We start from the raw sequence: 15,559 nt of genomic DNA, 5'->3' as shown, positions 1-15,559 counted from the left end.
CTGCAAAGGAATATCTGGGCAGCACCGGCTCCCCCATCCCCTGCTCATGACTCCTTCCTAGAAGATCCTGCATTCAGAGGGCAGGGCTCAGAGCCAGATGATGGCCTATCTGAGGATGAGGGAGCACCCCCGGAGCCACCAACATATACAGGCCTCTTTAGACCCGCTATCTTTCGCGTACTGCTTAATAAAGCAAAGATGACTGTGGCCTTGGGCACCCCTGAAAAGCCCACAGATTCTGCATCAGCCCCTCCTCCAGCCTCGAGGGTACTCACGGAGATCCAAAGGGATGCTGACCTTATACCAGCCCCTAAGCTCTTTTTGGACAATGTACAGAGGCCTTGGCAATACCCAGCAGCTGCTCTAGGCCCAACAGCTTCTGAGCGTAAATTTTATGCATTTGAACCAGAATTGGAAAAGTTACTTGAATTTCCAACGGTAGATGCTCCGATTGCAGCTCTAGTATCTAACGCATTAGTTCCTTCCGAGGTGGCAGATGGCCTAAAGCCGGAGGACCGGAAGGCAGAGGCAATTAACAAAAAAGCTCACCAGATGTCGGCATGGGCCCTCAAAGCAGCTTCGGCAGCCTCATTTTTTAACAGAGCTTCGGTCCTTTGGCTCCAAGAAATGCTCTCTAAGCTGGGACCTGAGGAGGGTCGCCTAAGGCAAGACCTTAACAAGCTGCTAGCTGCGGCAGAATTCTCGGCGGATGCCACTCTGTCTGCATCTCGTTTCTCCTCACGAGCCCTAGCAGCAAACCAGTCATCCCGACGCTTACTCTGGCTCCGGACTTGGCAAGCTGACGCCAAGTCCAAGGGACGTCTAGCCTCGGCCCCATTTGATGGGTCAAGATTGTTTGGAGAATCTCTGGACAAGGTCCTTGTGGAAGACAAGGACAAGAAAAAAGTCATGCCTAGATCTTACAGAAGGCAGGAAAGACGCACTGCCCCATATTCTAGGCGCCAGCCCTTTCGGACCGAATCTTCCCCCTCTGCACCCCAGGCTGGAAGATCTTATACCCAGGGGTCCTACTCCCAACTGTCCTACAGAGGAGACAGACGTGGATTTGGAGATAGGAACAGACAGTTCCAACAATCAAGGAGGACCTATAGAGGTTCCAACAGAGGAGGCTTTAGAAGGAACAAATGACTCTGCCAAGTCAGTTCCCATAGGGGGGCGGCTGCAGCACTTCACCGCCTCCTGGGCATCTATGTCCACCGACACTTGGGCCATAAATACCATAACTCAAGGACTCGCCCTGGAGTTCACCCTGAATCCGCCAAACAGATTTCTGGAGTGTCCGGTTCTCTCCAACAATCACAAGCGCAACCTCCTTTACCAAGAAATTCATCATCTATTTCAGATCAGAGCCATCGAGAAGGTTCCTCCACACCAGGAGAAACAGGGGTATTATTCCATAGTGTTTATAGTACCCAAAGCCTCAGGGGGTTGCCGCCTCATCCTCAACCTGAAGCAGTTGAACTTATACATAAAATACCGAAGGTTCAAAATGCACTCTCTAAGGACTATACTATCCGCAATACGTCAACAGGACTGGCTGACGTCAATAGACCTCAAAGAGGCATACCTCCATGTCCCAGTGCATCCAGACTCCAGGAAATACCTTCGCTTTTGTTTCGAAAACCACCATTTCCAGTACAAGGCGATGCCTTTTGGCCTATCGTCAGCTCCCAGGACTTTTACAAAGTTATTGGACATCCTCACCGCAGAGCTACGGACACGCTCGCTACGACTGATGGCGTATCTGGACGATATTATTATACTGTCCAGCAGCTACAGCCGGGCACGACGCGACCTGTCAGAGACTATGGAGACCCTGGCAGAGGCGGGGTTCTCAATCAACTACCAAAAGAGTCATCTCATACCGACCAGGTACTTACCTCACCTAGGTACCTACATAGACACCATGGAAGGCAAGGTCTTCCTATCACCAGACCGCCAGGTCAAGGTCAGGTCGCTGATCACAGAAGCGCAACGCAACCGTACAGTAACATTGGCCTTTCTGTCCCAGCTGTTGGGAGTTCTCATCTCCTGCATAGACATTGTTCCCTGGGCCAGACTGCATGCCAGACCACTACAGTGGTTTCTCATTCCTTTTCAACAAAACCGGACCAGCCACTCTTCCAGATTGGTGACAATCTCACAAGAGGTACGCAAATCACTCCCATGGTGGAAGTCGTCGGCGCTACATCAAGGATCGCCGTTCCTACTACAACAAGAGGTGACGATAACTACGGACGCGAGTCTCTCGGGTTGGGGAGCTCACTCCGACGTAGGGATGGCCCAAGGATTATGGAGTCCAGAGGATCTAACATGCAGCAACATCAATTACTTGGAACTCAGAGCGGTCCACCTGGCTCTACGACACTTCACAGGCCTGGTGAGGGGCCGAAATGTACTGATACTTACAGACAATGTGGCAACCAGGGCACACATCAACCACCAAGGCGGCACGAAATCAGGTCGCCTGATGCGAGAATCTCAGTCCCTGTTCAGGTGGGCAGAGCAACACCTCGCATCTCTGCGAGCAGAGCACATATCCGGCACCTCCAACATACAGGCGGATTGGCTCAGTCGGACCACGATCGACCCGACAGAGTGGAGCCTGAGTTCGGATCTCTTCCAAGACATTGTGCACAGATTTGGGATTCCAGCAGTGGACCTATTCGCCACCTGCCACAACAACCACCTACCAAGGTTCTTCTCAAGGTTCCCCTCACCTGGAGCGGAACAGATCAATGCTCTAGCCTGCCCATGGCCAAGGGAGCTGCTGTATGCATTCCCTCCAGTCTGCCTAATTCCGAGGGTAATACACAAACTATTACAAGAACAGGCAGAAATTCTCCTGGTGGCCCCTCATTGGCCCAGATGCCCTTGGTTTGCGGACCTAGTGGACCTCTCAATCTCTCCCCCTTGGCGCATTCCACATCACAAGGTGGTGCTGACACAAGGATCAATTTGCCATCCAGACCCCCAGTGGTGGAGTCTTGCCGTGTGGCACTTGAGGGGGAGAGACTAAGGAAGGAACAGGTTCCGGATAAGGTGATCTCCACCATACAGGCAGCACGCCGTCCTTCCACAACGCGAATTTACCAGGCTACCTGGAAAGCTTACTGTGCTTTCTGCAGAGGTCGTAATCAGGATCCTCAGTCACCATCAGTGATCCAAATTCTGGAGTTCTTACAAGCAGGTTTGGATAAAGGACTGGCTCCAAATACACTCCGCAGGCAAACGGCAGCTATTGCCACTATACTTAAAATGGACTTCACTACTCCAATTTCCCAGCACCCTTGGATTCGGGATTTTATTAGAGGAGCAGCGAACATTAGACCTCCTACTATACACCGTTTCCCCACATGGGATCTGCCACTGGTGTTACAGGCCCTCACGGAGCCTCCCTTCGAACCCTTGAGGGAGATACCGCTACGCCTGTTATCTCTGAAAACAGCCTTCCTCACGGCAATCACATCAGCAAGGAGGGTCTCCGAACTCTCAGCCCTATCAGTCCGGCCGGACCTATGTATCTTCCACACCAACAGAGTGGTCCTCAGGCCAGATCCCGCCTTCCTACCTAAGGTGAACACGGTCTTTCACAGATCTCAGGACATTGTACTGCCAGACTTTTGTGCCCAGGGGTCCCACCCACTGGAACTAAGATGGCACAAGTTGGATGTCAGACGAGCCATCAAACTTTATATTCGACGGACTAACACCTTTAGAAAGACAGAAGCCCTATTTGTCTCATATTTTCCAGCATCTATGGGGAATAAAGTTTCGCCCAAGACAATTAGTTGCTGGATTCGTTCCTGCATCGTCACTGCTTACAAATCAAGGGCTACACCGATACCAAGTGGCATCACAGCGCACTCAACAAGGAGTGCAGCCACTTCAGCGGCATGGACAACACAGGCCCCGATTGACGATATTTGCCGTGCGGCAACTTGGGTCACGCCTAATACATTCATTAAACATTACAGATTGGACACTTTCGCTTCTGCGGAAGCAGCCTTTGGACGCAGAGTATTGCAGAGAGTTTGCACCGATCCTGCGCCCCTGGTCCAGCCTTTCCCCCCCTAATAAGTTAAGCTTGGGTATATCCCATGTTGGACTCTCCGAAGCAGTGCAAGTGGAGAAGAACCGTTGCACTTACCTGAACGGTCTTCTCGCTGCACTGCAAGGAGAGTCCAAACCCACCCGGCTGTTTGGGCCCAGGGTCTCAGAGTTGTCATAGTTGAGTTACTTACAAGTTGGTTAATTAATAAAGTTTCCTTGGTTTACTATCACTATGACTTCGTTTTATTGTAAGACTGACCCGGAGAGGGCAGCATGGGGGTTGGACCAGTAAATTATGCTAATTTTTAACTCAGTCCCTTCCAGCTTGGCTGAAGATTAACCCATGTTGGACTCTCCTTGCAGTGCAGCGAGAAGACCGTTCAGGTAAGTGCAACGGTTCTTTTAGTCCAGGTCTAAAATGACCCGAACAGTACAAGTGTATAGTCTTTGGGAACAGAACATCCATTTTTTTCATTTCATTGTGTTCATTATCTCCCTTTCTCTTTCTCTCTCTCTCCCTCGCTCTTTCTTTCACTTCCTTCCTTCCTCTCTCTCTCTTTCTCTCTCTCTCTCTCTGTCCCTGTTTCTTTCTCTTCCTTCCTTCCTCTCTTTCTCTCTGTCCCTGTTTCTTTCTCTTCCTTCCTCTCTTTCTCTCTCTCTCCCTCCCTCTTTCTTTCTCTTCCTTCCTCTCTTTCTCTCTCTCTCTGTCCCTGTTTCTTTCTCTTCCTTCCTTCCTCTCTTTCTCTCTCTCTCTGTCCCTCTTTCTTTCTCTTCCTTCCTTCCTCTCTTTCTCTCTCTCTCTCCCTCCCTCTTTCTTTCTCTTCCTTCCTCTCTTTCTCTCTCTCTCTCTCTGTCCCTGTTTCTTTCTCTTCCTTCCTTCCTTCCTCTCTTTCTCTCTCTCTCTCTCTCTCTGTCCCTCTTTCTTTCTCTTCCTTCCTTCCTCTCTTTCTCTCTCTCTCTCCCTCCCTCTTTCTTTCTCTTCCTTCCTTCCTCTCTTTCTTTCTCTCTCTCTCTGTCCCTCTTTCTTTCTCTCTTTTCCTTTCTCTCTCTTTTTTTCTATAAACCAGAGGTCTCCAATCTTGGCCACTTTAAGACTTGTGGACTCCAATTCCCAGAATTCCTCAGCCAGCATAGCTGAGGAATAGCCATAGCATAGCTGACTGGAGAATTCTGGGAGTTGAAGTCCATAAGTCTTAAAGCGGCCAAGGTTGAGAGACACCCCACCCTCCCCGATCTAAACACCCCACCTCGCCTTTCTGTTCACCGGTTGGACCCACTGCCTTCGCCCGGAAAAGCCGAAGAAGTGGGCGGGCAGGGAGGAGAGCCCAAGCTGCAGGCCTCATCTGCTGCAGCAGTGGGGTACCAGCGATGGCAGCAACCTGCAGGGGGAAAAGAGAAGCGGGCTTCGTGACTGAGTGGGGGAACCACGGCGTGCTCCTGAGGGCTGAGGAGGACAAAAACATTTTTTTTCTTACTTACCACTTTGAAATCTTGGTGCGTCTTATACGCCAGTGCATCTCATAGTCCAAAAAATACAGTACAGTGGTACCTCGACATACGAGTTTAATTCGTTCCAGACCCGAGCTTGTAAGTCGATCAACTCGCATCTCGAACGAATGCCTTTAGACTTTGTTTTTCGCGCCGAGATAACTGGAAGCAAGGAGATTCTTGCGCCACCTAGTGGAAGCTCGGCTCGTATCCCGAATTTGAGCTTGGGTGTCGAACAGAAATTTCGCTCACGTCGCGGCTCATAACTTGGAATACTCGCATGTGGAGCAGCTCATATCTAGAGGTACTACTGTATACAGACCACACTTCCAAAAAACAGAGATCAGATTAAGTTGGGGTAACTTGCTCTTGATAAACCCATGCTGGTTCCTGCTATGTGCTGCATTGTTTCCTAAATGTTGACAAACAGACTGTTTAATAATCTGTTCTAGAGCTTTGCCTGGTCTCATTGTCAGAGTGACCACTCCGTAGTTGCTCAGATCCTCTTTTTCCCCCATTTGGAAAGATAGAACAATATTTATCTTACTTCGTTCCTCTGGCATATTTCCCATCCTCCATGATTTCCCAAAGATTACAGAAAGAGGATCCAACATAGCATCTGCTACATGCATCCTTTGAGCTTCTTGGATATACTTGATATGGATAAATAAAGCTGATCCATAGTAGCCACAGTAGTCCCTAACCATCTTGCTGCTTTTCTCAGTTCTTCTATTTTGGTCCGTTGGCAGCAGTATGTTCCCCTTTAAGGGAGGGAGGAGATTGAAGCAAAGAAAGAACTAAGGGCTAAAAAGCTCTCTCTTTTTTTGGCTTTCCTTGCAAACGTGAATTTCTTTTAACCTCAAGCATTTCTAGTTTCTGCAAGTATTAGCTACTTGATAGCATGCCTCCTTTGTAATTTCACCCAATTTCTATTTCCTTTACAAATTATTTTCAATAGCTCAATCAAAAAAACCCCTGTGTATCCATTGTGGTTTCCTAAATTATTCTCTACCGACTTTTTCTTCTCATCTGAGTAGTGTGTGATTGTGCCTTCTAGCATTTTATTTTATTTTTAAGTTCCCAACTTGCCTATGTTCCTTTGGCCTGAAGACTTTTGTCCGTGGGACCTCATCTAGTATACCTCTAAACCAGTGTTTCCCAACCTTGGCAACTTGAAGAGACTTGGACTTCAACTCCCAGAATTCCCTAGCCAGCAAATGCTGGCTGGGGAATTCTGGGAGTTGAAGTCCAAATATCTTCAAGTTGCCAAAGTTGGGAAACACTGCTCTAAACTCTATGAATCTAGTTGTCTTGAAGTCAAAAATGTATGTGTGACCTTGTATGTATGTATGTATGTATGATATACTTCCTTTTGGGGTAAGAATGAACTTTGAAGCACAAGGCTGGGGTCATTTCCATCCATGGCCTCACTATTGCCAGTTCTTCAACCAGTTCTTTGCTATTATTTAGGACCAGACCAAGAAGAGCTTCGGTTCTTCTGGTTTGTACTTCAGTTACCTATGAAAATGAGGCAATCAGCAAAACTACTGACGTATTTGGGGGATTTTGCATCCTTAGTTGAGCTTATTTTCCTTCAGACCTGAAAAATAGCCGATCTCCTGTTGTTATTACAGGTATCCTCCATAAGGTTCTGTTATTTGGTCCAGGAGGGATTTGTTCAGATTTTTTTGCTCTGATTCAGCCATCTCAACAATAGATCCCTCTCCTTTGTATTCTCAGCCAGATGTTATTGCTAAACCCTTGGGCTGAAATTCATGGATTGCTACAGATGTATGTAGTCCCTCACATATATTACCTCCTCCTCTTTTGTCAGATCTATTCATTTTGAATAAGTCATAGCCTTTTAGCTTTGTAATCCACTTGTTAGTTTAATCCTGCCAGGTTTTAGTAATACCTAAGACATGCTCACCTTAGGGGAAGTGATAACTATAAATGATGGCGAGTACCATATTTTTTGGAGTATAAAACACTCCGGAGTATAAGATGCATCTTAGTTTTGGGGGACAAAAATAGGGGGGAAAATCTGCCCACCAGCTATTCATCTGCCTGGCATCCTTAGTCTGGTCAGCTTCAGCACTTTATCTTATCCCCTGGTTAGGGCTTAAAGAACCTTATTCTTAGAGAGTAACAATGAAAGAGCTTGCAAGTCGGTAAGAGCTGGAAACATTGTTAGCACCTAGTTAGAGATGGAAAGAAACATTCGGAGCAAGTAGAGGAATGAGAAAAAACCTGCAAAGACTTAGGGCTGAATAAAACATTATTTGCAGAGAGTAACAATAAAACAGCTTGCAAGCCGGTAAGAGCTGGGAAGATCATTAGCACCTAGTTAGGGCTGAAAAAAAGCTTAAGCTACATTCAGAGTATAAGACGCAGCCAAATTTTCAGCCTCTTTTAGGGAGGAAAAGGGTGCGTCTTATATTCAGAAAAATACGGTATATTATTCTATGAATAGAAAATATGTAAATGAATGGATATACATATTGTACATGAACTTTTGTTTACCTACTGTATTTTTGGTATATAGCAGCGGTTCTTGGTCTTTTCTTTATCATGGACCTCCTTTAAATATTTTTGTGGCCATAGACCCCCAAGACTTAACTCAAGATTTAAATCATAGCATTTCTTCAAGCATTCGCAGATCCCTTGGGATAACATTGCAGGCCCCCAGGGGCCCACGGGCCACAGATTGAGACCCACTGATACATAGTATTTTTAATGAGCAAGTACCCCCACCCATTTACACTTCACTGCAAAAAAAACACCAAACAAACACCAGGAATTGTTTGTATGAAAAACAACATTTTCAGGGTTGCTGAAATCCCAATTTTCAAGCTTGGCTTTATTGAGCTTGATAGAGGGGAAAGAAAACAGCTTCCAACCTGATGAAAATGTGCAGGTGTGATATGGTTGAGCTGAAATTACAAGTGCTGAGAATGCTGCAAACGATCCTAAGACGGCCTTGTGGGAATGTTGATCAGTAGCAATTTGGGAAGGGATCTAGAGCAAAAACAGGCAATCCCCCCCTCCCCGCAAGGAGTAGGAGCTGCTATACTTGTGGTGCATATGGAGGAAATTATTTATTTGTTAGCTGCTTATAGTACAATACTGCAATATTGTGACCTTTGGCAGTTTACAAAATAAAAATATCCATATGTCTGCTGTTACGACCAGAGCCACCATTCTCCCATCTCAATTTAAATAAGTGTATCCAATTTCCTGCTTCCCATGTTTGTCTCATAAGACCCATATGCAGAGTAAAGTCAAATCATTGTTTGTCAGAACGGCCAGAGTACAAGATAGCTAGGTTATAAAGCTCATGGGAATAGTTCTTCTCGAGTGCTCTCCCACACTCCCTTCACAAACAGATTTGCTAAGCAACCTACCAAGGATAACTTGACTTGGGTACACTTGTAGGCTGCAGTCAAAATTCTTGAAAAAAATGTATGTGGTTTGAAGCCCTGGGGAGGCCTACCGGTGGTCTAGTCCATGTGGAGTTAGCCTTTGAGATAGCAATTTCCTTTTCTGCACGGTGTGTTATTCTAAAGCAGGTCCGTCCTGCCTATGTGTGCCTTTTCACTCCTAGATACAGCCACTGAAGATTCCCAAGATCGCTGTATCTGTCCCACGCCATGTAATTTGACCCGCTACGGCAAGGAGATATCCATGGTACGCATTCCCAACAAGGGCTCAGCCCGGTACCTTGCTCGCAAATACAATCGCAATGAGACCTATATCCGGTGAGTATCATGTCACTGTGGAGCACCTGAAATTAGAATAGGATAGGATAGAATAGAATAGAATAGAATTCTTTATTGGCCAAGTGTGATTAGACACACAAGGAATTCAGATAGTAGCTCAAGTCAGTGGGCAAACTTCCTAGATCAGTGATGGCAAACCTATGGCACGGGTGCCACAGGTAGCACGCAGAGCCATATCTGCTGGCACGCGAGCTGTTGTCCTAGCACAGCTCCAACATGCATGTGTGTGTGATTTTTGGCTCCCACAGAGGCTCTGGGAGGGCGTTTTTGGCTTCCAGAGAGCCTCCGGAGGGATGGGGGAGGGCGTTTTTAGCTTCCCCTGGCTCCGGGGAAGCCTTTGGAACCTGGGGAGTGCAAAACATGAGCCTACTGGGCCCACCAGAAGTTGGGAAACAGGCTGTTTTCGGCCTCCAGAGGGCCCATGGGGGGTGGGAAAGCTGTTTTTGCCCTCCTCGGGCATTGAATTATGGGTGTGGGCACTTGCGCATGCACTATAGTGCACACACATGCTCTTTCGGCACCCAAGGAAAAAAAGGTTCTAGATTGTGGTGGTGGCACAGAAACTACAGCAGATAAGGCCTGGAGGGATACATAGAAAAGCTCTGTTTGTAAATCTTCTCTTTCCTGCTTCCGTTATTCCCACTGTCCTAAGGGAGAACTTCTTGGTGCTGGATATCTTCTTTGAGGCACTGAATTATGAGGCGATTGATCAGAAGAAGGCCTACAATCTGGCAGGGCTTCTGGGTGAGTGACTGAAGGGAAGAAGGCCGACAATCTGGCAGGGTTTCCGTGTAGGATTCTCCTCTGCCATTCCCCCACCCCCCCAGGAGAGAATGTCAACTCTAGAAACAAAGGAGGTGCTGAGGAGGCAAGGACTTGTGTGAGCAGACAAAAAAGGGTGAGCGAGTGAGTCTGGTTTTGACTCAAGATGGCTTCGGCTGAGGACTGCTCCCAGAACCACGTCGGGTCTTATAGCAACTTTAGTGGCCCCTTCCTGTTCTTGAGCTTCATGATTGGTGGCACCTCCTCCAAACATCCCCTCTTTTAGAATAAGGGTCTCCAACCTTGGCAACTTTAAGACTTGTGGACTTCAATTCCCAGAATTCCTCAGCCAGCAAAGCTGGAGTTGAAGTCCACAAGTCTTAAAACGCGCACAGTTTGAAAACGTGCCAAAATAGGATGGCATCGCACCAGAGTGGGTGCCACAGGTTGCTACTACCAGTTCACCCCGAACTGTGTGAATATCACCTCTTCCTTAGTTGCTAACTTAACAACTGCAATGGTTTACTTAATAATGGTGGCAAGAAAAGTTGTAAAATGGGACAAAACTCACTTAACAAATGTCTCTCTTAGCAATAGAAATGTTGGGCTCAATTGCAGTCGTAAGTCGAGGACTAACTGAATTCTCGAGTCCTGGCTGGTTCCTTTCAAGATGCCAATCCTTGTCCTCTTCTTTGTCCACCAGGGGACATTGGAGGCCAGATGGGCCTCTTCATAGGGGCCAGTGTCTTAACCATCTTGGAAATCGTGGACTACATCTGTGAGGTAAGAACCCGCTCAGAAACAGAGTAGTAGGGGCTGGAAGGAGAACGTGGCTGTACTGGAAAAATGGAGGAAAGCCTAATTTCTCCTGCCCTGTAGTAAATCCAATTCTGTCATTAAACGATGAATCCTCATCTGTTTGTCTATGGAGAGTCTCAGTCATCCGTGTCATGGTTGTCCCAAAGGTGCTTTTTTCAAGGGGCAACTGGACTTTCTGTGGTTTTTTTTTCTTGGAAGGCATTTCGCTTCTCATCCAAACAGTTACTTCAGCTCTATGAGCTTCTTTCATGAGAAGCGAAACGTCTTCCATGAAAAAAAACACCGAAAGTCCAGTTGCCTCTTGAAACAGCACTTTTGGGGCAACCATGGCATGGATGGCTGAGAGTCTCCATAGACAAACAGATGAGGATTCATCATTTAATGACAGAATTGGATTTACTACTGGGCAGGAGAAATTAGGCTTTCCCACATTTCCCAACTCTCCGATCTGGGCCCCAATGGAATTTTAGTGTTAATACTGTGGTACCTCGTGATACGAACCCCTCGTCATACGAACTTTGCGAGATATGAACCCGGGGTTCGGAAATTTTTTGCCTCTTCTTCCGAACTTTTTCCGTCTTACGAACCCACCGCCCAAACACCGAACCCGGAAGTTCAGCAAAAGTTCAGGTTCAGTGTTTGGGTTCAGGAGGACGCTGAGAAGCCCCGCCGCCCAGCTGTCAGCTTTGCAAAAGAGCCGTGGAGCTATCGGACCGGTTGGGAGGCTCAAACAGAGGTGAGGAATCCCAATAGGGAATTCCATGGGCAGAGCTTTGACGTCACGAAGACATCCTTCCTGGAGCCCACGTTTCGGCCAGCCAAATTAAGTTCGTAAGATGAGGTATTACTGTATTTATGATTTTACTTACCGTATATACTCGAGTATAAGCCGACCCGAGTATAAGCCGAGGCACCAATTTTTGCCACAAAAACTGGGAAAACGTATTGACCCGAGTATAAGCCGAGGTTAGAAAATGCAGTGGCTACTGGTAACTTATAAAAATGGAAAACAATAAAATTACATTAATTGAGACATGTTTTAGAATATTTATTTTAAAGAAAACCAGTAAACTAGCTCTGTAAATTTAAAAGAGGGTAAACAAATTAACAATATTAACAATAAATTAAAAAGTAAAAAAAGTAGCTCGATCAGGAAGCTAAAACCTAAGAGTTAAAATCCTTCAAAACTGGATTCCTTCTCATCATTAATTGGATTTACATTATTGTTCTGTTTTTATATATGCTGTGAGCCACCCTGAGTCCTTGGAGAGGGATTGCATACAAATCCAATTAAATAAACAAACAAACAAACAAACAAACAAACAAACAAACAAATAAGTGTATCCAAAGAAGAGCTTCAGCATTAGCTGCTGTGAGGTTATCAGCATAGAAAACCAAATAGATAGATAGATAGATAGATAGATAGATATAGATAGATAGATAGATAGATAGATAGATAGAAATAGATAGATAGATAGATAGATAGATATAGATAGAAAGATAGATAGACAGACAGACAGACAGAAAAATAGATAGATAGATAGATAGATAGATAGATAGATAGATAGATAGATAGATAGATAGATAGAAATAGATACAGATAGATAGATAGATAGATAGATAGATGATAGATAGATAGATAGAAAGAAAAATAGTTAGATAGAAAAATAGATAGATAGAAATAGATACAGATAGATGATAGATAGATAGATAGATAGATAGATAGATAGATATAGATAGAAAGATAGACAGACAGACAGACAGATAGAAAAATAGATAGATAGATAGATAGATAGATAGATAGATAGAAAGAAATAGATACAGATAGATAGATAGATAGATAGATAGATAGATAGATAGAAAAATAGATAGATAGAAAAATAGATAGATAGAAAGATAGACAGATAGAAAAAGAATTCCTGTCTAGCTCTGCCTCATAACACATTATTAGATCCTATCCAAGCAAGGACAGCAACTACCACAAAATACCATTTTTTAAACAGTTTAAATCCTTTCAAAGGAGGGGGAGGAGAATCTGACAGCAGGGGGCCTTTTTAATCCGACTCACCATTGCAAATGGCTGCCTTCTTTGCTTGAGCTAGGGAGAGGAACTACGGCGTGCGAGAGGGGACAAAAGCTGGTGCCTCCTCGCTCTGGCTCAAGCAATGGCGCCCTCGTGTGGTGACTTTGTCAATGACCCGAGTATAAGCCGAGGCTGTGTTTTTCAGCCCATTTTTGGGGCTAAAAAACTCGGCTTATACTCGAGTATATACGGTATTATAAGCTTCAAGCAAACTATTGGCTGGGGAAGGCTGCTGTACCCATTTACCTGGGAGTAAGTCACACTGAACTCAGTGGAGCCTGTTTTGGTTTAGGCTACTGTAGTTAGGGTCCTCTTTTGACACAGGGCCAGGCCAGCTTAATCAAGCTGATATTTGGGGGTCGGCGGCTTGGCACATAAGCGCCACATCTGCCGGGCACTCACAGCGAATGGTGTGGAAGGAGGCTTTAGGGTGCCATTCGAAGCTTTTGCCCAGCTGCGGTGGATGCTCCTCCTTGTCCAGCAGGAGGTTCGACACACCGTTCATAACTACCGCAGTGCCCACCAAGAACAAGAAGAACCCACGCAGCTGTGCCGCCCCCTCCTGGACGCCTTCTCTTCCGGGCTCAGAGCAGCGTGCAACTGGGAAAACACTCCCCTTCCAGGAGAATCGATCGAGGGGGACCACACATGTTTCCCAGGGTCACATGCTCTCCCACTGGCATCACTCTGTACCCCACCCCACCCGAGAGCGTGTCCCACTATTTGAGAAACACTGCGCTAGAGTAAGGGGATGAGCAACCTGGGTTCCACTAAGTGTAGCTGGATTTCTGATTCTGGTTAGCCCCAATTGGCAGGACCAGTAGGTGAAATTATCAAAGCTAAAGTTCAACTATACTGATAACCATAATCTGCACTGTGTGGATTTTGGGTGGTGGATGAGTGGGGATATATGGACAAAGGGCCCAAAATGGACACGGTCAGGATTTTGTTTTTCTGGAGTTGGGAAAGTTTTTGTCTATTTCTTACTGCAAAGAGACAAGAAACAATTACGTACTTTGATTTTCAGCAGTCGTGTTCAATGAGGTCCTAAAGATCACCAAACAAAAGGTTCAGGCTACATACCATCCAGAGCAGGGGTCCCCAACCTTGGCAATTTTAAGCCTGGCGGACTTCAACTCCCAGAATTCCCCAGCCAGCACTGACTGGGGAATTCTGGGAGTTGAAGTCCACCGGGCTTAAAGTTGCCAAGGTTGGAGATGCCTGATCCAGAGGATAAAACTGTGTGTTTGGATTTGAGTTTCTATGTTACATGAATCCAGACAGTAGTAGTGTATTTATTAATATATGGTTAAACAAATCATAGTGTAATATAGTGGATGAACACACTATTTATTCATTGAAATGTATGTGCATAATGTACTGTATTTATGACTTAATATGTCTATCTATTGCTTCTCAGAATGAAGCAACACAAAGAGGTTTATAATTAAAGCAGCTATAAAATAGATGCAACACTATTATAAAGCAACATTCAGTGAACCTTAAAATGTATTCAATAACAAGTAGAGGAGGGGCATTTTCCCACTCTTCAAACAAAAGTGGTTTGCTGGCAATATTTCCCACTATCCGTGTCCTCAGATTGCCAGCTAAACTGTGAAGAATACAATCAGAAGCTCCAAGCCCTTGATGAAGGACCCCAAAGGCTTTCAAAATTGACCCATAAATTGTACCTTTACAGTGGAAAAATTACTAAGCAGTGGGTAGTAATTTTACCAACTGGCAGCTCTGATTGCAGTGGCCTAAACACCCGGACAATCAATCAATCAATTAATAAATCCATCATAGAGTCTTAGGATTTTAAAAATAGAGAACTCTTATTCCTGTTCCTCCGGCCCATGCCCTACCAAAAGGAAGCCTGCAGCCTTCCAAAGTTCTGTACTTTGCAACTTTGGGCCTTTGACTGAAACCCCATTGGCCAACATGGTGAGTTTGATGGGCGATGGAAAATCAGAGAAAGGGATTTATGTGTTTACAGTATTTGTTTCATTTATTTTCTGTCCGTCTCGTATGCAACAACTCTGGAAGGCTTACAACAGAGGTCTTCAGAGTTGGCAATAAGACTTGTGGACTTCAACTCCCAGAATTTTCCATCTAGCATCTTAAAATTTGCCAAGTTTGGGGATCCCTGGCTTACAACATTTTAAAAAATTGAAATACAGTGATACCTTGTGTTACGAACATAATTGGTTCCAGGACAAGGCTTGTAAGGTGAAAAGTTTGTAAGACAAAACAATGCTTCCCATAGGAATCAATGGAAAAGCGATTAATGCGTGCAAGCCCCAAACTCACCCCTTTTGCCAGCCAAAGTGCCCATTTTTGCACTGCTGGGATTCCCCTGAGGCTCCCCTCCATGGGAAATCCTACCTCCAGACTTCCGTGTTTTTGTGATGCTGCGATTTCGCTGAGGCTCCCCTCACTGGGAAACCCCACCTCTAGACTTCCGTTGCCAGCGAAGCGCCCGTTTTTGCGCTGCTGGGATTCCCCTGCAGCATTGCAAAAACACGGAAGTCCAGAGGTGGTGTTTCCCATGGAG

The 15,559-nt window shown here is 45.7% G+C and overlaps 1 protein-coding gene across 3 annotated transcripts in view; it reads left to right on the top strand.

Annotated features, from left to right (window-relative positions):
* ASIC4 (acid sensing ion channel subunit family member 4) overlaps positions 1 to 15,559 on the top strand; it is a 168,124-nt gene that overhangs the window by 121,838 nt on the left and 30,727 nt on the right. For all 3 annotated transcript variants that reach the window (XR_011556892.1, XM_070728583.1, XM_070728575.1), the window contains exons 6-8: positions 9,167 to 9,320; positions 9,994 to 10,085; positions 10,807 to 10,886. Coding sequence is in view for 2 of the 3 variants with exons in the window: in XM_070728583.1 (XP_070584684.1) it covers positions 9,167 to 9,320; positions 9,994 to 10,085; positions 10,807 to 10,886 (326 nt within the window). In the remaining variant the exon portion in view is untranslated. The remainder of the gene's footprint in view (positions 1 to 9,166; positions 9,321 to 9,993; positions 10,086 to 10,806; positions 10,887 to 15,559) is intronic.

Source organism: Erythrolamprus reginae, chromosome 1, assembly GCF_031021105.1.
Source record: "Erythrolamprus reginae isolate rEryReg1 chromosome 1, rEryReg1.hap1, whole genome shotgun sequence".
Taxonomy (NCBI): domain Eukaryota; kingdom Metazoa; phylum Chordata; class Lepidosauria; order Squamata; family Dipsadidae; genus Erythrolamprus; species Erythrolamprus reginae.
This window is presented reverse-complemented; position numbering and strand designations above follow the sequence as displayed.